A 27,449-nucleotide genomic window follows, 5' to 3' on the forward strand; every position below is an offset into this window, starting at 1 on the left:
AGAAAATTAACTCCAGCAAAAAAAATCTGCTGCTATATTTTTAATTAACTGAAATTTCTAAGGAATTGTGTCTCAAATAATACAAAAATTCAAAATCTGCATGTTACCCATTTTGTGAAAATCTATACTTCTGGTATTATTTGAGGAAAAGCTGGAAGACATCTTTCGAAAGTGTATTCAGGCCAGGCTCACAATTTTTTACTGAAATGTGTGACTGACAGAAAATCAAAGTTAAAACAAAGGTCAATCTGAAATATGATCTTCTGTACTGGTGACACAGCCAACTTATAAACATTCCATAACCTTCAGAAAGCTTAAGAACATAAGAATAGACACAGGAGCAGACTATTCAGCTGCCCACTCCTGCACTGTCATTCAATAAAATCATGGCTGATCTTTTACCTTAGTGCCAGTTTTGTGGGCTCACACCATACCCCTTCTTTCCTTAATATCCAAAAATCCATTGGCCTCTGAGTTGCAAACCAGGAAGATCTCAAGTTTTATCCTTGGTCTTATCAATGTAATATTACTCCCAAAAGAGTGCACACTAATTTTGTTTAATAATTTCTTATGTGGAACCTTATTAAAGTCCTTCTGAAAGACCAAATACACCACATCAGCAGGTTAGACCTTATTGATTCTGCTGATTACAACCTCAAAAAATACTAGCAAATTCGTCTTACATGTTTCTCCTTTCATGAATCCCTGTTAATCCCACCCAATCCTATTATTTTCCAAGTGCCCCCTGACCACTAATTTTCCCTACTAACTTCAAGCTAACTTTTCTTTAGATCCCTGTTTTCCCTTGCCTTCTTTCTTCTGTGGAACCATTCCAGAATCTATGAAATCTGGTAGATGACAACCAGTGCATCCATTATTTCCATGACCCGTTCCTTCAAGTCCCTAGGATGTGGGTCATAAAACCCTGAGGATTTATCACCTTTCACACTCTTTCATTTCTCCAACAGTAATATTTTACTATTGCTAATTTCCTTCAGCTCCTCACTCCAGATCTGTTGTCCTCCATTATTTCTGGGAAATCTGTGAATTATTCCACAATGACAGACACAAGATATTTCTCCGCCATTTCCTTATACCCCAATATAATTTGTCTTGTCTCAGTCTCTAAGGACTCAGATTAATTTTAGCTAATCTTATCCTTTATGCATATCAGAAAGGAGCTTTCAGTCTGTTTTTATGCTCTTCACTAGATTATTCTCACGCGCTACTTCCCCTTTATTTATCAATTTCTTGGTCACCATCGGTAGTATCTACAGGAGGTGCAGCCTCAAGAATGCAACATCCATCATCAAAGATCCCCACCATCTGGGCCATGCCATCTTCTCGCAACTACCATTGAGCAGGAGGTACAGAAGCCTGAAGTCCCACACCACCAGGTTCAAGAACAGCTACTTCCCTTCAACCATTCAGTTCTTGAATCAACCTGCAAAACTTTAATCACTATAGCTTGGCAACACCATGACCACTTTGATCACTTTGCACTAAAATGGGCTTTTCATTGCACCTATGCATACATGTACTTGTGCATATGATAATAAACTTGACTTTGACTTTTGCTGAATTTAAATGTTGCCAATCCTCAGGTTTTCTGCTCCATTTGGCAATATTATTCACTTTTTCCTTTGAAATAATACTATCTCTAATTACTCTTCATTGACAAGACTGGACTTCTTTCCTATTGATTTTTTTTGGCCTAAAGTGGTATTACTTGGATATATAATGTGTGCATAAATTGAGCTGAAGAACCACACAGCAGACAAAGAGAAACACAGACAAGCGGAAGTGAAAATTTCTCAGTGAGCAGTTTTGAGTGCTGAGCCATTGCTGCAGCTGTAACATCCTGCTTGGAGGTTTAACGCTGTACCATATTGGAATGTGGGCATCATTCTAATAACCTGGGTGTAGCAATGGATTTCAGATCACCTCTGTTTGTGGTAGCAACCTCAGGTCACGCAGCAGCAACCCTGTCACAGTCAGCAAGCACCTGTCTGGGATTCTATGTAGCTGGAGCGACCATCACAGAACCTCAGGCAGGTTTGGTTTTATGTCTTCTGTATTAATTTCTGTGACAAGACCTAATATAGACATTAGGCTTTTCCATTATATACATGAAAACTTTAATGACTAATTGGAAGCCTGCAAAAAAAATCCAATTTCACTTCAGACTTTTCTCAGATTTGCCCGTGTCACACAAAGACTAATTCTTGTACCTGTTATGTTCCTGTAAAATAGGTGTAACAAGATCCAATTTCTACTCCTCAATATGGTCTCAAACTAATTTGAATACTGAAGTAAATTTTAATGCTTAGACAAATAGAAAAGCCTTTTGTTCATATTTGCTTTGATGAGAGATAGACAATGTTCCAATCAGTGACAATAGCAAGGGAAAGAAACCACAGCAGAAGAAAGTCAATGTTTGCAAGGTTTCTTGGAAACTCAGAAACCCGCATAATCTAAAACTCTGTCTAACCCTGTCAAAGCTAACAGGACTCAGACACTCCTGTCTTGTTCTGTTATTCACCCCTTGACTACCTTCTGTAGCTTCTCCCTCCATCACTATTCATAGAAGTCACTAAAACACACATTTCACCCTTCGCTAGTACTTCTAAACTCTCCTCTTACACCATTCTGCTGGTCTATGTATGTTCTGTCTCTGTCTCACATCTGTCACACTTCAGACATCACTGTTTAAATATCACACTTAACAGATCATACTTTGTGTGAATGGTATAAAAATAGAACATTAGTCATTTCCTGCTGCTTTCTTTTACACTTGCCCCCTCTCCAAAGGCTGAAGAACAGATTTTAATCAGCTGCATATCTACCAAATGCCCTCAGATACTGTATCTGCTAATTGGCTTCAGGCTGCTGGCTATTCAGACTACTTTAGTCACAAGGAATATCTGCACAGTGGCATTTTCAGTGACTGGCAACTATACTTTTGCACCCCTTAAGTGCTGGTGAACAGATGCTAATTTCTCTCTTTAAGGCTTGTCCATTAAAAAAAAATTATTGGGAGATGCCAATATAGAGGTGTACAAGATAGTCAAATGAATAGAAAAGGATTATCAGAAAATTACATCAAACTAAAATGGTAATAATGAGTCAGGAGAATACAAATGAGATGTCATAGCATGGAGGGTTATGGGCTAAGTGCTGGGATTAGTATAGATAGGTACTTGATGGCTGGCACAGACAAGGTGGGCCGAAGGGTCTGATTCTGTGCTGTGTGACACTATGACTTTCTAACCAGTAAAAGGCAACATTAAAGCTGCTTTCAGAAAATGTTCCACACAGGATATGGTTTGGTTGCCCATTTACAATAGTCAGACGGAAAGTCTAGAATTATTTAAGAAGCAATGAGAAAAAAACACAATAGGAATGTATTTTTCTGAACAAATAAACTAAAATGGGCTGATCACACTTTTCCTTATTGATCTGCTAACCCCATTATAACAACCAAAACAAGGCCTTAGTCCAACGTTGAGCAATTTGGCAAGGGTTTTCTTTTAAATAGCATGGCAGTGTACAACTAAAACTGATCCAATAAGTTAACTACACTTTACGACTTAGTTCGAGGCAGCTCTACAATCCTCACAATAAGCCTATTGGTACCTTCTCTCTGTGCAGCTACTTGTCTGAATTAACCGATTAATAACCATTATTCACTGCCCAAAGGCAACACAATAGAACACAGAACACTGCAGCACCGTACAGGCCCTTCGGTCCACAATGTTGTGCCGACATTTTATCCTGCTCTAAGATCTATCTAATCCTTCCCTCCCACATAGCTCCCACTTCTCTATCATTCACGTGTCTATCTAAGAGTCTCTTAAATGTCCCTAATGTATCTGACCCCACAACCTCTGCCGGCAGTGCGTTCCATGCACCCACCACTCTCTGTGTAAAAACTTACCCCTGACATCCCCCTTATACCTTCCTCCAATCACCTTAAAATTATGTCCCCTCGTGTTAGCCATCGTCACCCTGGGAAAAAGTCTTTGACTGTCCACTCGATCTATGCCTCTTATCATCTTGTACACCTCTATCAAGTCACCTCTCATCCTCCTTCTCTCCAAAGAGAAAAGCCCTAGCTCACTCAACCTATCCTTGTAAGACATGCTCTCCAATCCAAGCAACATCCTGGTATATCTCCTCTGCACCCTCTCTAAAGCTTCCACATCCTTCCTATAATGAGGCGACCAGAACTGAACACAATACTCCAAGTGTGGTCTAACCTGAGTTCTATAGAGCTGCAGCGTTACCTCGCAGCTCTTGAACTCAATACCCTGACTGATGATGGCCAACACTACACATGCCTTCTTAACAACCCTATCGACTTGCACGGCAACCTTGAGGGATCTCTGGACCTGGACGCCAAGATCCCTCTGTTCCTCCACACTGCTAAGAGTCCTGCCATTAACCTTGTATTCTGCCTTCGAATTCAATCTCCCGAAGTGTATCACTTCACACTTATCCGGTTTGATCTCCATTTGCCACTTCTCAGTCCAGGTCTGCATTCTATCAATATCCTGTTGTAATCTACAGCAACCTTCTGCACTATCCACACCACCACAAACCTTTGTATCATCAGCAAACTTACTAACCCACCCTTCTACATCCTCATGGTTATAGTTGCATCGTTATTTGTCTACCAGCGATTGAAAGGTAATGTTATTGTTCTTCCATGAAGTACCAAGAGGCATTTTTTTTTACTCATTGGTTACGCTCTAAGGTTGCTGGTGTTCCGCTAAAGACCGTAACTCTATGAACAGACACAAGACAGAATTTCTGTCCCTGATCTTGACTCCATTTCCCGTGCAATCGTGCAATGGTGCCAGAGCATCCATACATCACTATGCTGATCCATCTTCAATGTTTGAAGAATAATCATTCTTTATATAAAAAACAAACAAGTTCGCTGCATTATACTTCGCCTGTACTTGATAAGTTAACATAATCGCGTTCTCTCTGATATGTTATTAACTTTGTGTAACTTTAACCAATTTGAAAGTAACAGCACTACAGAACCGCACTTCCTGCAATGCAATTTTACCTATAACGGCCACAAGCACAATGTGCTTGTAGTTGAATGTTACGGAATGAACTATTGTTGACAACCTCGGCCAATCAAAACGTCTCTCCCCACACCAGAAAAAACAGAGCAATTCCATACATTGAATGTGTTCTGTCCGTCTGCAATATGACATAACCTTCAATGAAACACATCACACACAGCAAATAGAGACTGATGTCTGCGTTAAACAGGAACTTGGGAACAAAACCAAACCACACCATGATGAAACAGCCTTCACTAAACTAACTGAAACTATAAAATCGTTGAAATTTTGCGTTCGTCCTTCCTTAGCGTCGGGTTTTCTACTATTAAAATAAAACTACAGTGCTGACACGCAATTAAAAGTTGCTGCTTTTATTACAATGCGGGATGTGTGTCTATGTTTCCGCTATTGGAAGTAAGTAGGCAATAGGAAGGTAAATTAAACGGAGCAGAAAGCTTACCAGTGTGTGATCAGACGCCCTGAAGACGAAGCAAACGCTGCGCTCCGCGGTCCTGTTGCTGCTCAGGTAGGCGAAGTAACTGGGCTCGGTGCGGTGCTGCAGCAGCCTGCGGACTTGCTGCGCCCGATGCTGGAACAAGGACTTGGCCGAGCCGTGCTCCACGCAGCGCACCCAGCCCGGGTACACCTGCAAGCCCACCCTGCGGCTGCCCGGGCCACGGGCGCTACTGCGGCGCACCTCGGCCACTACCCAGGGCAACACCGGCACCGTGGTGAGCCGGTGCACGGGTGCCGAGCCCACCAGCTGCAGGCTAAAGCGCCGCCCCTTCGCCAGGTCGCCGAGTCTCTGACCGCCCGCCGTTCTCTCCCTGTTCATTCCTCTTCCTCCAGCCGCACTGACGGTTCAGCGGGACACTGGCAAACCCCGGCGCAGCGCGGCCTCGGGCATGGCAATGGGGGCGGCTCTGCAGCCAGCCCGCTCTCACTGAGGCTGCCGAGGCAGACGGCGCGGCATCCGAGTGAGCCTCCGCTCGAAATCCGCCCACATCATGCTGCAGCTCACCTTGCAAATGGACCAAAGGAAACTCAAGAGCCGCGGAAGCGTCACCGTGCTCTCTCGCACAGGGGTTACACGCTCAGCTGCCTTCTCGTTGGTGGCCTGGCTGTTGGGGGTGGTTTACCCCGTCGAGGACTTTTTTGCTGGTTACAAGACAGGAGAGGCTGGCAACACTCACAGTCTGTGGGAGGAGAAACATACTTAACGAGGCAGGCTCAAGTACTCTGGGGGGAAATGCAGTGGGTGACTCTCCGTTGATTTAGAAAATATGTCCAGTTTGGAGTCCCCCCACTTTAGGGAAACCCAATTTGATGTCCTCTTCACCAATCTGTGTGCAAGAGATACATCCTTCTGTATTATAATAGTGATCACCCCCACAATCTTTGTGATGGCGAGTTTTATTTTGATATTGAAGTTATAATTGAGTTGCCTTGCACTACTACTGTGCTAGATAGGATTGATTCACAGTAGATTGAGCTGGTCATAGCTGGAGATCCATGTGCATGGTGGACCACCAGTATCAACAGCAGTGTATTCCCTCATAATCTGTAAACTCACTCTACCAATATTATCAAGCCAATGGCCAATCCTTGGTGCATGAAAAAATAACAGCATGCTGCTATTCCTAAAAATGAATTTATAACCTTGCATAGCTACAGCGCCAAACCATGAGCATGACAAACAGCAGAAGCAGCAACCTGTGCAGTCAAAACCAAATAATCTCAATCAAACAACCAACAGAAGGAGGTGGCTCCATAACATCCCTGTCTCCAATGATACAGTGCCCAGCATAAGTGCAAAAGAGAAGTCAAAAGCTGAAAATGTAGATCAAGGGTGCCCGCTATCACAGAGCCAGTCTTTAACCAATTCAGTTCACGTCCCGTGTTATCACACAATGGCTGAGTACCCTGAATGCAGCAAATGCGATCACCCAACAACCTCTCTGGGTAAAACTTTCCCATCCCACCACTGTGCTTACAGCTACACAGCTGTGGAGATTGCTCAGTCCTTCCTATTGTGCAGTGGAAGTTGACTGTGCTTGGTTAGGGTAGCCAATGTTGTTAGGCTTCACAGAGCAAGTTCATGATCCAGTGGCGAGGAGGATCAAGATGACTAGAGATCAGGCTCTACTGCATGGGTTTTAATGCTCACATGTAAAGATGGGCACACATACGGGTGCCATGTGCATACTTGCTCACTTACAGGGACACACACACGCACAGTGTGGCTCATGCACGGGAGCTCTTGCCCACTGCATCCCTCCTGTTTTCTCACCCAATCACCAGCTCCTGAGCCAGGCATATGCTGGGCCCCATTCCCGAATACCTGGTTCTAGCTGCACAGCTGCCCATATTCCCAAACTACTGCACCGGGCAAACACCTGGTCCACGTTGCTGATCCCCCTTGCCTCACCCCAGTTCTGGCCACCAATTTACCCACACTCTACATAATCCTGGCCTATGTTGCCAGCCCCCACACCAGTGGCACATCCAGCCCAAGGCAGGATAAATCCAATCATCCAAATGATTTAATCATCAGATATGTGATGCAAGTTATCATCAGGGTGTGGGAATCACTGGCAGGGTCCCAAATTATTCATCCCAAAAAGCCCCAGGCCTGCTTGGTCATTTCAGAGGTGATTTAAGAGTCAAACACATTGCCATGGATCTGGAGTCATTTCTAGACCAGACTGGGTGAGGATATCTTTAACGTCATTAGTGAACTTGGTGAATTTTTGCAACAAACTGGTGGTCATTATTACTATTTTTTTTAATGAACTTCCAAATTATTAACTGAATTAAGATTCCACAGTTGCTATTGCTGGGATTTTAAATCAGGTCTCTGGATCATTAGGCCAGTCCTCTGGATTGCCAGGCTGGTAAAGCATCACCATGTCCTCTCTCAGCTGACACTTACACCAATGACTCACACTGCTGTTTAATTTGGGCTACTTGGCACCAGATGCAATTGCAGTCCTCATCCAGAGATGCTCACAAAAGTGGTTAGATGAGAGTGACCCCCAGGCAGCAACAGTGGGGTCAAACTGAAGTGGGAATCAGAAGGAAAACTGTCCAATGGCTGGAGTCACAGCCATCAAAATGGAGGAATTGGCACCTCATCCATCAGCTTTAACATTCACTCCTTCCATCAGAGCTGAATGGCTGCAACGTACATCACCTAAGAGGACTCACTACAACTCAAGCAACGGACAAAATGCAGTGGGTCAGGCAGCATCTATGGAGGGAAATAGACAGTTGATGTTTTGGGTTGAGACCCTTCATCAGGACTGGAAAGAAAGAGGGAAGTTAGCCAGTATGAAAAGGTGGGGCAAAGAGGACGAGCAAGAGCTGGCAGGTGATAAGTGGATCCAGGTGAAGGGAGGGGGAGAGTGGGAATGATGTGAGAAGCTGGGAGGTGATAGGTGGAAGTGACAAAGGGCTGAAAATGGAATGTGATAGGAGAGGGCAGTGGACCATGGAATGAAGGGAAGGAGGTGGGGAGGGGAACCAGAGGGTGGAAGGTGTGGGTGACGGGCAGTTCAAGAGGGCGAGGGAGGGGAAAGAGAAGGGGTGATGGGTCAGGTCGGATAAGGAAAAAAGGTGACAGAGGGGAGTGGTTACCGGAAGTTTGAGAAATCGATGTACATGCCATCAGTTTAGAGACTACCAAGGCGGAATATGAGGTGCTGTTCTTCTAATCTGCATCTAGCCTCAACTTGGCAGTAGGGGAGGCCATGGACAGTGGAATGGGAAGTGGAATTAAAATGGCTGGCCCCCAGGACAGACTGAAGGTGCTCAATGAAGCGATCCACTACAACTCAAAGCTCCTCTGATTGTACCCGCAAACTAAGCTTCAGGAGGCTGAGGGGATGCAGAATTCTTTAGCTTGACAGATCACAATGTGGATGTTGACATTAATTACCCTTGCTGACTGTGGAGCTGTATCTTATATATCCGTGGCCAATACTTCCTGCAAAAGCAAAGGTCTCGGGACCTCTTCTTTCCAACATTCAGTGCTGCTGCTGGAATACGATATCTCACTGTCCTGTAGAACAGTTAGATTTCAAAACACTTATACAGCTAGGAACACTGTTTCTATTAAGACACAGGCTTGTAACATTGCAGGTTTGGAAAAAAGTCTCTGCCACAGTGAGTAATCTTCTCTCCATGCTCTATTTAATGAGCCAGGACTGAGTTAATAGTACTTCAGAGAACTGCAGACTTCCTGATGCAGGCATTGACTCACTCCATCTGCCACACGGTGCTTCCTTTGCTCCAAACTCTCATCAGCTGAAATCCCATCTCCAGTCACTGCAACCTGCAAAGTGACAAGGCTCTTCTCCCCCCACCTCCCCCCAAGCCGACACACAGAACCATCACTGGGAGTCAATATTTATGATGGAAATCCACAAAAAAGATTAATGGGGCTCCACATAGGACTGGGATGGGGGATTAATGTGATAGGCAACTAGGTTACCCTCAGGGACAGAACTGAAGTATTCTGGAAAGAGGTCACCTAACCTGTGTTTGGTTTCTTCAATACAGAGACCACATAATGGGAATTACGGGTATGATATTGGAATGGGTGGAGCATTGGCTGGTTGGCAGAAAACAAAGGGTGGGAATAAAGGGATCCTGTTCTGGTTGGCTACCGGTTACTAGTGGTGTTCCGCAGGGGTCGGTGTTGGGGCCGCTTCTTTTTACTTTGTACATTAATGATTTGGATGATGGGGTAAATGGTTTTGTGGCTAAGTTCGCAGACGACACCAAGATAGGTGGAGGAGTAGGGAGTATTGAAGAAACAGGAAGGTTGCAGAGAGACTTAGATAGTTTAGGAGAATGGGCAAAGAAATGGTAGCTGAGATTCAATGTTGAGAAATGTGCTGTTGTACACTTTGGAAGAAATAAACGGGCAGATTATTATCTAGATGGGGAGAAAATTCAAAGTACAGAAGTGCAAAGGGACTTGGGGGTTCTCATGCAGGATACCCTAAAGGTTAACCACCAGGTTGGATCGGTGGTAAAGAAAGCGAATGCTATGTTGGCATTCATTTCGAGAGGTATAGTGTATAAAAATAGGGAAGTGTTGATGAGGCTCTATGGGGCACTGGTGAGGCCTCATTTGGAATACAGTGTGCAGTTTTGGGCCCCATATCTTAAGAAGGATGTACTGATGTTGGAGAGGGTTCAGAGGAGATTTATGAGGATGATTCCCAGAATGAAAGGGCTTACATACGATGAGCGTTTGTCAGCTCTTGGACCGCACTCACTGGAGTACAGAAGAATGAGAGGGGACCTCATAGAAACATTTAAAATGTTGAAAGGACTGGACAGAGTAGATGTGGCTAAGCTGTTTCCCTTGGTGGGTGAGTCCAGGACTAGAGGGCACAATCTTAGAATTAGAGGGTACTGGTTTAAAACAGAATTGAGGAGAAAAAATTTCTTTGGCCAGAGGGTACTGAAATTATGGAATTCTTTGCCACATACAGCTGTGGAGGCCCAATCATTGGGGGCGTTTAAGGAGGGGATAGATAGGTATCTAATTAGTCAAGGTATCAAGGGATACAGGGACAAGGCCGGAAATTGGGGCTAGATAGAAATAGTTTTTAGTGTAGCTCATGGAGCAGACTTTAAGGGCCGAATGGCCTACTTCTGCTCCTTTGTCTTGTGATCACCAAGTATAATACACTAAATTGGAAGTACAAGTAAATCACTGCTTCCCCTAGGAGTATTTGGGTTGCTGGATGATGGGAAAAAGGAAAAAACACAGGTCTTGCATCCCCAGCAGCTTCCAAGGTTAGTATACTGAACTTACATACTTTTCAGTATATTAGATTTTAATTTAGCATATAACAAAGGTATGTTCCATTGATTGCAGGAGTAATAATCATAGGTCTGGATACATACAGCCACCATGGCATAAAAATCAGTTTATTGCAACAAATTAGCATGTTCAAATGTGTCATTAAAAGATCAGCTGGATAATTTATGTATAATTTCCAATGTGTGAACAAATTAATGAAGGCCAAAAAAATGAAGAATCTCTTTTGAAAAATAATTATTTTTTTCAGGAAGTAGTATAATTTTAACCACAAATCAAAGCTTAATGGGCTGAAATAATTTCAAGACCTTCCAAAATATATGCTCTATTTGCAGAACTTTAAGCATTAATTTATTAAATGAATACTGGGTTATTTCCAAGAAGCTGAGATTTTGAAATGCTCTCTTTTTTTAAGAAGAAAACAGATTGCACAGCACATAAAATTATCACCACACATCCAGAATGCATTTTGAAAAACTATAGCATAGTTCTCATGCACATGATGCACTCACACACAGGATGGTTGAGCATGCAGCAATGACATCAGTCAATGTGAAACACATGATTGACATCAAGAGCTGGCTTGTACTGCAGTGAGGGCTACTTCAGTGTTAGCTAAAGGGCCCATTCCTCCCTGAATCTTCATTGAGTCCAGCAGTGAAGCAATAGTCATGATTGCTGCTTCTCTTTAACACGCATCTTAATTGTGGGGCTGTAAAGATCCCTGCCCACTGTGTGGGCATCTGAAATGACATCCAATAATCAAGTACAAATCTACCCTAAAAGCAGCTCTGCTGTTTGAAGCTGTAGATCACATTGTCCCTTTTTGTGGATGGAGATGGTGCAGCTGTAAGCAAAGCCAAAATGTTTTGCAATTCAATGCGCATGACACAGTCACACCATGCATGTCAGAATAGCGCTGCCCCCTGCACTCTCCCCAATATGACCTTGCAAAAATCCAATATGTCTCCCCCCACCCCCAGACACAGTAGATTGTCTAGGCTTTTAAGTTCACAAGGAAAATAAGGCACATAACTTTTGCATCTTTTAATACTCACTGCAGATATGACATTTTGGAAGAACGTCCTGCAATATCCAACTTTAAAGTTGTAACATACATTACATACTACAATCAAAGCCAAAGATTCCAGTGTATCAGAACTTCTTACCATGATGATACCCTCACATTTCCCTGGATGTTGTGTGTAAATATTGCCCTTTTTTAAACTGCAGATAATTTATTAACATTTCTATTGTATATGTCCAGTTAGTTTTACTACAGGTTGTTGGATAAGTAATACTAAAAATCACAGGTGATTTGATAAGAATCATTATTTCCAATGTCTTCAAAGATAAAGACTATCTGGAAAATAACATACATTGAACATAAACATTAGTATGCAAAATAAAATATATAGTTAGAGTAAATGTATAAGAATTTTCTATTTTGTTCAACAGAAGACATGGCAGAATGATTTTGTAACTTTAAGTGCAGAATTGAAGCAGCAACTTGTAAGAAAAAGCACCCAATGTGAATTGTTAAAAAACAGTAACCATCATGATATGCAGGGTACTAGGGAGTGAAACTCAACTACAAGGTGATACAAGGACCGCACAAGGCAAATGGTGTTTCAGTAATTCAGGCAAAGAATAGTTTTCTCAAATACAGTATACCATTAAGCATTTTGAATTGTAGTCAATGGAGTTCCTCGTCACATTTTGAACAATGTGTATTAATCCATTAGATGAAGCTACAGTCAAATACATACTGCACTTAAATCAACTCTTAAGGTATTTAATTAGTGCATTGAAATCTTTGTGTAGGTAACTTTATAAATCACAATAGTAACCTACATTTCAAATTGTATTACAACATTTAAACCATTTAATTGCTCCTTGACATTTCAAAAGTTATTGTTGAAAGCTTATAGTTGCCTCATCTTTTTTGGAATCCTTTTCCCAGTTTCTGACATTTGACAGACCAATATCACTCACCTTTTTAAATTATCTTTTCAAAATAATATACAGCAAATGCTTCTTTTAGCTGCACAGGCCCAATGCACAAACTCAATAGATTACCCAACAATGGGAATGTTTTCAGTAATAGAATAAATGGTCCCAGTTTCTCCATTAGTGTAAGAAGGCTTGCAACACTGTTTCCACAATATTAAGATGTTTCTATTATATATTCCTACAAAATACAATCAAATTAATCCATAGAACCTAGAATAACATAAAATGCATTAGGCAAATAAAGCTTTGAGTAGGTAACTTCACATTACAAGAGTCCAATAAAGGGGCAAAAATAATAGGTCCCATAATATTTGGCAATGTTTCATATCTGCCTGAAATCAATAATACACTGAATTATTGACTTGTGGAAACAAAGCACATGTAAAAAGTAAAATCTGCAAAAGTTAAAATATGAAAGAGTTGGTCAAGCCAAACACATTGTTTTAAACAACAAAAAAAATCATAAGAAAATATGCTGTTCAAAATACTCCCAACAAATCTAATCGGATTATACATGTACAAAACAGCCATCAAAAAATTCAATTCTTTTGCTACCCAAAAGAGATAATTGTGTCCCAAATCAATTGATAGGGCAACTAATCAGGAAGCTAATTAGAAGCTGTTCACATCTGAGATGTGATTATACTGCTAACTGGTAGTTTTTTCTCTCCCTCTCACATCTCCAAGGTTGAGAGCTGCACATAAGCTCTCAGCTATTGAAAAGCCAGTCCCTATTAAATTAATGGAGAATTTTGCAGTCCTTCTTCCTTTGAAATCATCAACAAATGCACATTATCGTACCTTTGTACGATATGTATGACTATTTTGAACCCACTTTCTTGCTATTTTAAGAAGATAAATATATAAAACACCCAGCTGCAGAGGGAGATCAGCCCTTACACATCTCTGGTAAATGAAGAGTACTGTAGAAGGTACAAAAAGGAAAATATTTATTCTGCCTCAGGATGCAAGCAACAGAGCACATTTTAAAACAGCAAACTATTTGAACTTCAATAACGTAGACTCAGTTAACACTGTGTTGTTAAGACTGACATTGACAAGCATATCTTTTAGAGATCATTTCAGTTGGATTGAGATGTAAAGCCGTTTTTCTCTGGCTGGAAAAAATGTTCCACCAATGCATTGACCAAGTCATTGAGCTCCTCCTTCAACTTTACTGGGTCACTGGAAAGAAATGAGAGAGTAAGTACATGTTCTAGAAAAGGGACAACTTCAATCTAAAGAAATACCTACTTTTAATAACTAGTTGAGAATAGATTGCATTGTGTGGCACAGAAATAGACCATTTGATCCAACCAGTCTATGCTTGCGTTTATGATCCACTCCCATTTTTCTTAATCTATCATAACCCCATAATCACTTATCAAATACTTGACCAATTTCCCCGTAAATGTACTTATTCTATTCATTCCAAAATGAGGGATAAACCTACAACTTTGTCTCAAATCTACCTGTGACAGGTACAACAGTTCATTGGTTCTTATTCCTTGTGGAGACAATGTCTCATCTTCAGGGTAGGGACACACTCCACCATATTATGCTGCACTGCAATCATACTAAGAGGGATTGTGTTGGAACAGATCTGGTAGCTCAAAACTGTGCATTAATTCTCCCTCTAAACTCACTGGAAAGTGTATTGTTCTGTGTGATTTCTTTTCTAAAAAAAAGTAACATCCAATATTCTGGAAATTCTGCTGGTTCAGCATCAAAGTCCTGAGTGTGCCAGATTAATAGAGTTTTACTATACTCGTTCATCAGAAAAGTGATGAAGGCGTCACCATCAGTACTAAAAACAAAAAGGCACTTAATTACCAATCACTTGCTCACTGCATTCCCAGTTTGGGTTACACCAGAACAATTTGATTTCAGACTTCATCACGGCCTTGGTCCAAAGATAGACCAAAGAACTAACTTCCAGAGATGAGGCAAGACTGAATATGGCATCATGGAACCTGGCTAAAACTGAACTTGTCCAGGTAATTGTAGACCAATGGTAGGAAAAATAAAGAGATCCCCTACTAAATAAGAGAATGTGCCTGGAATGGACTGCAGAGGGTAGTGGTGGAAGCAGATATGATCATGGCATTTAAGAGGCTTTTGGATATGCAGGGAATGGAGGAATATGGATCATGTACAGACAGAAGAGGCAAAGGCATTGTGGGCTGAAGGGCCTGTTCCTGTGCTGTGCTGTGCAACATTCTAATGGAAGAACATCTAGAAATGAAAAGTATAATAATGAAAAGTATGAATTTCAAAAGGGAAAATCCTTTCTTGACCAACCAATGTATTTGTTGAAGCATTAACAAAAAGAGTAGACAATGATAAAGCAGAAATGTATTCAGTCTAGAATTTCAAAAGACTTTTGATAATGTAGGTGATAATATACTAAGGAATAAGGCCTAACAACGTGGAGTCAGGGAACAAGTGGTGAAGTGGATGGAGAGCCAACTTCAAGATATAAAGCAGAACACGGATAGGTGGTACCAAGAAAGGGATATTGATTTTAGGTAGGGAGCAGACTTATTCTCGTTTTAACAAAAGATATTTAAACACCCAACTACAAAGTGGTCACATTTTCAGAATTAAAAGTAACAGGTTAGAAATCACAGCGAAAATTAGATAAGTGAGAGAGTAGTGAGAGATTAATTTACATAGAAGAAAGAAAACTACATAATACAATGATATATTTATCCTACAAATGGTGCTGGAGTAACTCAAGATGAAGCCGAGAGAAAACTAATAGTGGACTTCTTACGTGGTCAATGATTCCAGAAAAGCAGTAATGCCAATAGGGCATTCAATTACACCTTGGAGCAGCAATTTTCAAGGAAGAAGAAGAAATTATAAAACTTTATAGGTCTCTGGTTAGAATACTGCAGCTAGTATAGTACCACAAACTAGCAAGATTCCAGTGCTGAAGGAAGTTCAGGGAACATACATTTACTTTGACGATGAGAAATAGGGCCAGAGAAAGAAGGAAGGCTTCATATTCGGATACAGATAATTGGAGGACAGGGACCTGCAGTAACCAGGAGGTATACACCCAGTGCCAGGGTGGGGAGCTGCTCCCCACACTACTGACTCAACCCCAGTAATCCAGTATCAGGCTCACAGTCTAAACACACAATTTATCTTGGAAGAGAGCTTTCGTTTAGAAACCTTGTACAATTTTGAGGAAAGAAAAAAAAAACAAAAAATGTTGTACACCATGCATTTTGTTCTAACCTGTGCATAAGATATTGTATTGGGAAAATACTTTGTCAGGAATCTCTACAGTTCTGCATTTAAAAGCAGTTAGTGCTTGTATGAAAAAATATTTTTCATGTAATACAAAAAGCTAATCCCATTCAAAGGTCTGAATTATGAGGAAAAACCTTAACACTTCTTTTCCTGATTTAAAAATCAATAAATCCAAGAAAGCCAGAATATGTAGCAAAAGAAATATGTAGCTTGAGGGTCAAGTGGCATCTGTAGAGGCAAAGGAATAGTTGACATTTAGGATAGGGAACATGAACAGCTTGACAGCAAGACATATTGCCCAGAAAACAGGAGTAATCACCAGATGAATTGTAATTTAATTTCATTTCTGTGATTAATTTATTGCTTCATTTTAAGCAGAGACCTAAGGGGAAGCGTTTCTTCTCGGGGTAAGACCGCAATCAATTGTAAATTATTGCCTGTATTGTTCAGATGTTTTTATTTCAAAAATAAACATTATTCATAAAAAAAATACACAAATAATATAAAAACAGTGCATGGCTTTCTTTACGTAGTGTCATTCAGCCGATACATTCAATGTTATCAGTGAAATGCCATACTCTCCAATATTTCTCAATTTCATTGCAATGCCATCTCAGAATAGGTACAGATCACTAACCTGCATGTGTCCATTTGTATTTTTTTTAATGCATGCTCATTTTATCAGTATGGCCCAAGCTTCCTAAAATCTGTTATCTTCCTCACTTCTAAATTTTGTGGGATTACAAACCACTGCACAATACACTGCATTTCCCCCTTTGTCTGAAAGGAAAACTTTCTGTTCCTCAGTCACATTTGTATCAATCCAGTCATGGGCTCTCTGATGACACACTGGATGACACATTTGATCTCCTGATATATTAATTTAAATCCATAATTCCAGTTAACAGCTCATATCCTCATGCAAAAGTTATCTGCTTCAGGATTCTGAGGTTCTCTCTCTGTGCTATTTCTACAGCTGTATGTTAACATGTCTTTTACTATTATTCCAGTGCTCTCCAGCCTCAGTTTGTGCTCTTCAACTTCCTTCTTTGCTTTTGAAACAGTGACAGTAGAGCCTTAAACCTTTCCCTCTTGGCGTCATTGATTTCCACAATGACCACAGGCCTTAGTTGTTCCCTTCCCACTCAAGATGTCCTGCTCCTACTCAGTGATGTCTTTTATCCCCGCAGAAAGAGGGAATTCAGAACTCACATTAGAAATGGCAAAGAAGTCTATACATCTTATGATGATCATATTCTCCATGATCACTGCTTTTCTACACTTTGTTCTGCCCCAATTATAGTTACCCGATCATTTGATACAAATCAAAACAAATAGCTGGCTTTAACAAGCAGCCAAAGGCAAGCTGCTCGGAACAAATCAACAAAACATTCCTTGCAGAACACTGACGTCATCTACAAAAGTGAGGAAATAGGAAATCCAGAAGCGCAATTGAAATCAGTTCCTTTTTTGATGTACCGTTATTACTTTCAATACTATGATACTGCCTTCATTAACTAATGATAAATCAATTAATATTTCAACATGGTGTCCAATTTTTTGAGAACCTCTTTACAAAGCATTAAAAAAAGACATTAAGCAATGCCCAATTTGGGTGTTATTATTGGCTATCCATTTTAGCCCATCCTAAAACCAGATAAAAATATTTGAATTTCCAAATAATTCACTACAGTTCAAACCCAAGACTCAGCACAACAGAATATCCTGCACAAGAGGGCCAAGTTACAAAATGATTCACAGTTCTGGTTAATATACAATTCAAATGAAAAATTCTGCAAATGATATCAGTGGTGGTATTTGCTCTACAAGCCAATAGTAGGTGTGAACTGACAAGTGAATGCCTCAGCTGTGATTCAGTGGGAAGGATTCTCACTTTCAAGTCAGATGATTCTGATTACAAGTTCTACCTCAGACTTGAGCACAGTAATCTAGGCTGACATTCCAATGCAGCATTTGGGGAATGCTGCACTGTCAGAGATGCCAATTTTCTAACGAGATGTCAAATAGCTGCTCCATCAGATTAGTACCATACCAGCCACATTTATTTTGTAGAGCAGGTTATTTATTCCTTGCGTTTTGGTCAAGATCCATCTCTCAACTAACAAAAAACCTAACATTATCTGGTTAGGATTGCATTGCTGTTTGAGAGAGCTTGCTGCATGCAAATCAGCAGCCTCATTTTCTACATTATAGTGGCAAGTATCCTCAAAAGTGCTACCTGTTTTGGCTTGAGATTATAAATGCAATATACAAATGGATATCTTTTTAAATCAGAGAGTTCAATTACAGCAAGGCTCACAGAATCCCAATAAACATTTGGCTTTAAACCCAAAGTCATTGGATACATTCTATGTTGGGACCATGGAAAAGGATGAAGTATTTCACGCAAGAGTTGTTCCCTTGCAAGTAATTTCTGTAGAATAAGTCATGTTATTCCAACAATATGCCTTAATCCTGCTTCATATATTTCAACTGAATAGCAGCTATTCTTATGAAGTTTTTATTTTCCTCCACTAATTAGCCTTAAGATCATCAGTGAAATTATTAGCAGCAAGACTAATTTAGAACATGGGGTTCCGTTTTTTTGGGAACCTTTATAACTACCCCAAGTTATGATTACATCAATTGTGTTAGTCAGTAAAAGGCTGGCTCAAGAACAGATACTTAAAGGTGGCAGAGGAGGGAAAGGGAAAAGCACTGCATCATTATGCAAATATTTAAATATCAATTTTCCTGAGGATAATTATTCAGAAGTTTTGGTCAAACATAATTTACAAAAAAAATCACTTCAAAACCACCGATCCCTCTGAATTGCTGAATATTTACAAAATTAGATTCTGCACAGCTTAGTCCTTTGGAAGGTTATTCATGTATCAATATTGTGCACTGTACTTCACAAATCTTTTAAAAGGTTAGCTAATATAAAAAATAAATGCAAGCTTCCAATGGCCTGGCAGACAGACAACTGAATCAATTAACAAGGGTGTACAAAAAATGGAAAAAAGCAGAAATACATTAAAGTCAACATATGACAGGATTAATATTTCAGGTGTAGACTGCCAGATCTGTTGTATATTTTCAGTTTTTGTCACTACAGATTTCCAATATATGCATGCACTTCTGGCAACGCAGTCACTTGTTGCTGTAGAAAACTTAAACTAATAAAACATTACCAATTTCCAGGTGGTGCACACAATTCTGAATAATATTTAATTTTAGGCTCTGTCCCACTAGTTCTCAGGGTAGCTACACATCCATTCTTGAATGTGAAGGTAATCATTTGGCTGCTTTTACTGGTTGGAAGCACCTAAAATATAGAGAGGGAGAGAGTAACTTTTTGAGTTATTATCAGAAACTACAGACCACAAAAACTTTTATTCTTCATCCTTAAAATATACATGTTTAAATTGTTGGCTTTTGGGCTACTTTGGGTCATGTGATTTTTCTATTAACAATATTCAGTTTTTCATTATCTGTTTGAATATTATTTCTATGGATCTGTATTAATAAAAAATATGTCCATAGTAAGTTTCCTTTATGAGGTGGCATGGACTTTGGGAAGTTAAAACAGGTTGGTCTGGAGGGCATTAATATTTACATTATAGGGGTTTGAAAATGTCTTGCTATTCATTTTAATAAATTAACCACAAGCAACTCTAGTAAACAAATTGCCATTTGCTCAAGGGCATCAGAACTAGTACCCAATCAAAAATGTAAGTTTTGCTAGTTATAATTCATAAATTGAATGTGGTAATCATGTGAAATTTAACACTGATACAAATACTTTCTAAAATAGAGGTTTTTACCAATGGAGCACCTTAAAACAATTGGAGATAAATTTAAATCATTTCACTTACAGCCTTTTTGTCTGGCTGGCTGCTGTCATAGCCAGTGGTTAAATCCCGAATGTCAGAAATTTCAAATTTCCCACACGTCTTGGGGTACTCGTTTTTTCTATTATAATTTCGTAAATTTTCGAACATCCCTTGAATACTCTTAGAGTCATGGCAGATGAAGTATGAAGCCTTTGAAATATGATAACCATATCTAAATTGATGAAAGTAATTAAAAAAGTGAAACACAAATTAAAAATATTGTTTCACATAAAGTATATACTAATGCAAGACTATTCCCACAGTAACTTGAAACATAGCACTACATAATCTTTAAATTCCATATTTGTTTCATAGAGACAGTACTTGTTCCTGGACCAGGAATATTCATGTTTCTATGGTACTCATACCTTTTTGTCATTTAGCACCATGCAATTGCAAATGTCACCACTAATAACAGCTCAATGTTACACAAGTATTTAGTATACCTTGAGTAACTGTCATTTTCAACCACAGATGCAGTGTTAAACTCCAAATCTGCATTTAACTCAAAGCCAATTAAAAACATCCCACAAGTCTATATACACCCTATTTGATAATCTAATAACAATTGTTTCCTTATCTCTATTGACTAACCTGCTAGACTACTATTCCAGAGACACTGCATCACATCCTACCACTGTGGATAGTGTATCAATATGGTGACCATTAAAAACAACTTTATAACTGTATCGCTGTATTGAACTAGTCAACATTTTGTCTGGTGTAAAGATAATGTATTTACCCTATTTAAAACAAAAATGCACACACTTTTCTATAATCTCAGATCATTATACTACAAAGGGAATCCTCAGTGCCTGGAGATCCCTAAACCTTGCTTACTTTAGGAATAACATATGGGTGACCTTCTAAATCTATGCTCAAGCCTCCACAATCATGGCCAAACTGAATGATGAACTGAAATGTTTTCCCAAAAGTCACAATGTAAATTTTAACACTTAAAAATCCAGATTAAGAAATATTCATTCAAATAATCAAGCAATCTTTATCCAGAATTTACTACAATCTTTAAAGGACTCTTCTCCACTGCCACCTGTACACCCACACTCTTAAGTGTTGAAAAAGTTCATTTAGATAATTAAGCAATCTCCATTTAGGTACTGGTTACATTCTGCCAAGAGCATGCTGGCAGAAATGCACTGCAATTCTCAAGTAACAATATATGGAAAAATGTTAGGTCAGAGACCTGTGATAGCCTCAAGGAAGTGCTGGCATTAGGCATCAATAGTAATTAGGCATCTGCTGTTAGTCTTAAATGACCATTTAAAAAGGTATTGAGCTAGCAAGCCAAACTGAAAGGCATTTGGCCTGGCAAGTTTCTCAGTAATGCATCCCATTTTGGAGAGATTAAATAAAAGGCCCCAAACACACGTTCCAGTTCGAATGGTCATTCAAGATTCAGTGACAATATTCGAAGATCAAAATTCACAGACTGTCCCTGTGAATTTTCCTCAGCCAGGATCAACTAAAATTACAGGAGCTAGTTGTTATTTAATTTTTGCATATTGGATACAATACCTCCTGAAGGGGCTCACTATCAACACTTCAAAAGAAATTAATAGAGCATGTAATATTATATTCCAATATTGTAGATACAAAAATTGCTATGGGAAATCCAAGTGAAGCCTTATTATTAGTGAGACTTGCATTTAGTTTTATACTGCATTTGTTAGTGCTAAGAAAGCACTAAATATAGTTTTCAATTCAGGTCTGGAATTTCCTGCAAATTTCCTGCACTAAGGCAATGCTTTATTGCCGACCCAAGTGCACATTTTTGGTGGAAGTAAATGATTTGGTTTCTGACTAAAACATGTGTCAGGATATCTGCAGAGCAGCCGTGTCAAAACATTTTCTGAATTTTTGACAGAGTCAGTGCTCAGGAACACCTGTTTTGGAATATATTGCAATCTGCAGCTCTTGAACCACATGTTATCTTTGTTGTGCCATTTCTGCTTTTAATTTTGCATTCAATAAACCAACATATAATGCAGATGTTATTCTTAAAGCACATCCTGCACATAGTGCCAACCTGTAATAAAAACAGAAAATGCTAAAAGCACCCAGTGAACCAGGCAGCATTTGTGAAGACAGAAACAGAATTATTGTTTGAGGCCTTTCATCAGAACTTTTCACAATTAGAGTACTGGGTGTTTGATACTCCCAAGGCAAATGAGGTAAAGTAACATGGTCACGATCTGACACATCATTTATACCAATACTACTCAGGAGCAGTGGAATATTACACTTGGTATAGTACTTAAAAGCAACCCAGCTGAGAATGACACACTTTCTTTCAATAGAAGCAAATATGGCATAAATCAATAACCATATCTGACTATCTTAAGTTCCAAATGCTTGTTTCAGGCCTTTTCATTTTTTTGGTTTACTTTTTCTTAAAGAGCAATGTGCACTTTGTCCATATCCTCACCAATAAACCTGAATTTAGCTTGTCCATGGCTTCATCTAAGATCAACATATTGTGGTTTCACTTTTCCGCATGTCCCAAAAGGAACAACATTTTATTCATTTATTTGAGTTTTGTCAGTGGACAGCAAATCTTAAATTGCCAGAAAAATTGGTGAGAACATAACAACCAGTCAAATGGAAATACACTATGCTTTAAAAGTACACAAATCATAGAATAATTAAGACCATTTCCCACTAAAATTTTTCAAAAACTTCTCTAAATTAAGCAGCAAGACAATTTTTAAACCAGGGTTTAAAAACAATGTGAATCAATCTTGCATTGAGGAGGTGCAACCAATGGGATCATTCCACATGCAGTGCTCCTTTACAGCATTTCCATGGAAATTGTCCATGATATTTCAAGGCAACACATCATTGGAAAATCTCAGATTAATCCACCTTTAAAGTTCTGATTAAACAGCATTTTCCTCAAACCTTAACCCCGTTCTCTCTCCACAAACGATCTGCTGAGTACTTCCAGCACTTTGTCTTTATTTAGATTTCTAGCATCTGCAGCATTTCCCTTTGAGCTTTCAATGGCACTGTTATTAATTCATTTAAAGGGGGCCTCCCTGAGCAAGTCCCGAATTAAATAATGGAAAATTCAATAGAACCAAGTTAAGGTGAGTGTCCCAATCATGATGAAACAGTCAAATTTGCAGTTGAGCGCAAAGAAAAATAAAGGGAATATTTTAAGATGCATCTTATTATTACTTACTCTTCATAAATTGCTTTGAGCTGATGGGACAGTGTGATATTCTTGCAAGCCAAAAAGCTGGCCATTTCTGCAACAATAGCTGCAGCACTAACACCATCTTTATCTAGGACAAATTCAGTACACATATAACCTACATGAAACAAATAAAAGTAGTTAGTAGATAAAACTATTATGTTCAGATACCTTAAGTAGCCCCATTTTAATGCAATGCCGTCTCTGCGGATGCCAATAAAAGTAACATTGACCAAAGAGTTATAACTTCAGATCCGAGGTCAGTACAGCATTGCTAGGGAAGGGTAGAGTTTGAAATGAAAACAATACATGATAAAAGGCAAATAAAATGGGGTAATGCTCATGAGTCAACAAGTAGGACATTGGAGGACAGCTTTCTTAAAAATCTGATTCCTGTTTTGATGAAGGATTATACCCAACAAGGATAGGACATGTAGCATGAGTGGTAGGGCCGTTGGGAGTATTGAGGAACCTTGGTGTACAAGTCCAAAGATCTCGGAATATGGCAGCCCACATAGATAGGGATGCTTGTCTTCATTAGCTATGGCATATAATAGAATACAAAAACAGGGAGAGTATGGTAACATTATAAAACACTGGTTAGACCACAGCTAAATTATTATCTAGCTGTCACACTACGGGAAGGATGTGATGGCACTGGATTCAGTGCAGAGGAGATTAACCAGGAAGTTGCTCAGTATGAAATGTTTTGCTTATGGAGGAACACTGGATAGGCTGGGTTTGTCCTCCTTGGAGTAAGGGAGGCTGAGGGGGAACCTAATAGAGATGTACCCAATTATGTGAGGCATAGATAGGGTAGATAGTAATACAATACTCCCCATGGCAGAGGTGTTTAAGACAAGGCGGGTCCAAAAAGTGAGGACTGAGAGGTTTAGTGGAGATCTGATGTAGAATGTTTTCCCCCAATCTGAAACAATCTGTCACAATCTGAAACACACAGCCTGAGGCAGTGATGGAGGTAGGTACTCTCATAACACTTAAGTATTTGCATGAGCACTTGAATCCCCAAGGTTTAGTAGGCTATGACCCAAATGCTGGTAGACAGGATTAATACAGATAGGTACATGATAGTCAGTATGGGTGTGGCCTAAGGGTCAGTACCTGTGCCGTATGATTCAATACAAGGGTGGGGGGGCTGGAGGAGAAGTAATGAACATAAATGCAATGGAGTTCAAAATTAACATTTGTTAGAACATAAATAACAGGGAGTTTTGGTTAAAGTCTTGAATATTACAAAATATTCATACCACTCCATCGAAGACAGACCAATTTTTTTGCAGACAGCCAAATGTACAGTTATATATAAAACAACTTAATTCATTGGAAAACATTGACAATTCTGTACCCTGCCCCCAAGTTGAACACAGCAGTTGAACTCTGATTGCACATTGTTAATAGAATATGCTGCCTTCCTGTACTGAATGTGCTGATGCAGGAGTGTTCACTTTTAGAAGAATACAAGAATGAGCTGCAAATAAGAGACAGGTGATTAATAACAGGCTTACCAATTGCTTCTTCAAATGCAAAAAGCACCTCATTGCCCTTGTCTACAAGTTCTTTAGCTTTGTTTCCCATCCATTTAAAGCCAGTTAAGGTTTCCTAAAAGAATACAAAACATGATCTGAACTGCTGTCATTGCAAGTAAAAAAATGTTTTCACCTTTTCATAATTATACAGTTTTGGGGGTGTTGGATTGAAATAGAAGAAAAAATTAAAATTCTTAGCCATTCTATTCAATTTCAGTATCTTATTCAATCAATGAAAGTATCGTCCAGGCAGGAAACACTGACATCAGCTTTAGGCAAGTACTGTGTCCATTATCTTAATGGCAGGGATTCATCCAGAAATGTGCGCAAACACTACAAAACATGCCCAAAACTATGTTGTTTAAGCTGCTGATGCTTAAAAATAAACACAAGTGAATTTTCCTCATCCAATTCCTAGACACTCAACCTGTCTGATAGGAGCTACACAACAGACAGAACTCAGTTTCTCAGTACTAAGCCTTAAAGATAATATGTTTATTAACAGATAGTTGTCAAGTTATTCTTATCCAAGAAATATTCTCTAGCACATTGGTGAGGCCCAGCACAACAGCAGGCTACACCTCCTGGATAAGCCAACAGGTGGCAAGGCCAGTTTTCAGAGTCACCACCAGTCAAAGTTGTTGAGATTGAATATTTGTGAATGCCTTTGACATTCAAAAACACCAGGAAACTATTAAAAAGTAAAATAGCTGTATAAAATTTGAAATCAAAGATATTAAAATGCAATTACAGATGCTAGAATACAATTATTAAAAAGTCAATCACACTTAAATCAACCCAGATCAAACAACAAGAAACCACCTTTTCACCTAGTAACTCCAGTAAAACTCTGATAATCTGCTATCCATCATTCAGAAATCCTGATGGTTCACTGGGACATATTCCCATACTCACTTTAAACATGTCTGACTCCCTGGAAAAAATATATATTACCGTGCAATATCTTAACTAAAGGCAAATTGAAACTGTACAGTTCTATAAATAGGATTAATATCCAATGCACCAGAATATCTACAGTCTGCAATCACCATAATCCCAGGGATGCCAGATTACCAGAGTTTTATTGCATTTCTTCCCATTAAGATCAGTGGAGCTATTAAACAAGGCTCAGCCTGTGCTGATAGAGAATTTCCCTGTTGTATTCCAATGACACAGCATGGGCATCATAAAAAAAAACACTTGAGTGGAAGCTGTGTTTATTAGCTGCATTTGTTAGTACCAAACTCATATCAAGATATATCAATAGGTAAAAGCTATCAATTTCAAAAAGATCTGTAGTCTTTTAAAAAAAAACAGAAGATCTGAATCATTGAATTGTATATCTCAATTTAATGCAACTTAAATGATAGGAAAAAGCTGGTTTGGATAATAACAGAGGTAGTTCTGTATCTGTTTAGTAGTCTCTGGAACAAGCACAACGTTCAAACATTTGATAATATCAAACAAATTATGAAGCCAGATGACAAATAAAATAACTATTAATTTGGTTCAACAAGTTCTGAATGTAGAAAGCAGAATGGATTAAACAAAAGAGTTGGGCTTGCAAAGAATATGAATACAAACTATTTCTTTTTTGTGTAACTCGGGAGAGGCTAGATTGTGCAAGGACAATGGACGAAAGCCCAATGACCATATGGTTTTGCGCTTTTTCTTTTTTTTAAAAAAAGTCAAACAAACGTAATTAAATTAAAATTTACATAACTAATAGACAATTACTAAAAGCAAACATTTACCTCAAAATGAAATCCTTCTTTTAGTGCAATTGCCTGGAGAATTTTTGAAGAGACTGTACTTGATAACATATATACATTTTTCAGACCAGAGGATTCTGGATTTTGCTTCTTCCAGCAAGTAAAAATCCACCAACCCAACAAGGCACCCAATTCGTTCCCTGAAAATACTTTCCATTCTCCACTAAGAGGAAAAGGAAGATAGTTTGTTCTCAAAATTGGTTCTTTTTAACTAAAAGCATAGATAGTATTAACTACGATAACAGAAGTCTAAAACCTATCCACAAGTAGTGTTTAACATACTTCCTCCAAACCCTTGATCAATATGGTGCATGCTTCCTATTTGCTAAATCTCACATTGTCAACAGAGAAGAAAAATAATAAAATAATTATTTACACCTATGCAATGATCAGAAGTCATTTTAAATGAGTACAGCATTTGAAAATCTGAAATCTTACCTGAAACTCTTAGAATGTGGTCATCTGGTAGTAGTACGCAAACAAAAAGAGCTATGTAGCACATTATGAAATCCTTACATAATTTGATGACAGTTTACATATTCAGGAGCTACTTACCCTTCTTGCTTCTCAGCCACAGCAAGGCGATCAGCATCAGGGTCATTTGCCAAAATGATTGTGGCTCCTTCTTTGTCAGCAAGGGCAAACGATAATGTCTGGAAACAACGAAATGTATCACTTGAGGTTCTGTGGTAAAATAGCTTTCCACACTATTCAGTTGGCGTGCTTTCACAAGTTACTTGGACAATAGATTTGACAGCAAGTTTATCTGTGATCCTGTGGTAAAATGGAAACAAGCTGCACTTCACACGTTCAAAGTTCTAGCAGGAAG

The 27,449-nt window shown here is 39.2% G+C and overlaps 2 protein-coding genes across 4 annotated transcripts in view; both read right to left on the reverse strand.

Moving 5' to 3' along the window:
* Positions 1-6,159, reverse strand: part of LOC127567323 (TBC1 domain family member 1-like) — a 205,584-nt gene extending 199,425 nt beyond the window's left edge. For all 3 annotated transcript variants that reach the window (XM_052010074.1, XM_052010073.1, XM_052010072.1), the window contains exon 1: positions 5,542-6,159. In XM_052010074.1, coding sequence (XP_051866034.1) covers positions 5,542-5,916 — 375 coding nt within the window. In that variant the 5' untranslated portion in view covers positions 5,917-6,159. The remainder of the gene's footprint in view (positions 1-5,541) is intronic.
* Positions 6,160-11,949: 5,790 nt separating this feature from the next.
* Positions 11,950-27,449, reverse strand: part of LOC127585001 (phosphopentomutase-like) — a 30,347-nt gene continuing 14,847 nt past the window's right edge. Inside the window, 7 exon segments of the mRNA XM_052042109.1 lie at positions 11,950-14,115; positions 19,386-19,519; positions 20,070-20,259; positions 23,290-23,419; positions 24,828-24,921; positions 26,603-26,783; positions 27,176-27,273. Coding sequence (XP_051898069.1) covers positions 14,013-14,115; positions 19,386-19,519; positions 20,070-20,259; positions 23,290-23,419; positions 24,828-24,921; positions 26,603-26,783; positions 27,176-27,273 — 930 coding nt within the window. The 3' untranslated portion in view covers positions 11,950-14,012.

Source organism: Pristis pectinata, chromosome 2, assembly GCF_009764475.1.
Source record: "Pristis pectinata isolate sPriPec2 chromosome 2, sPriPec2.1.pri, whole genome shotgun sequence".
Classification (NCBI taxonomy): Eukaryota; Metazoa; Chordata; class Chondrichthyes; order Rhinopristiformes; family Pristidae; genus Pristis; species Pristis pectinata.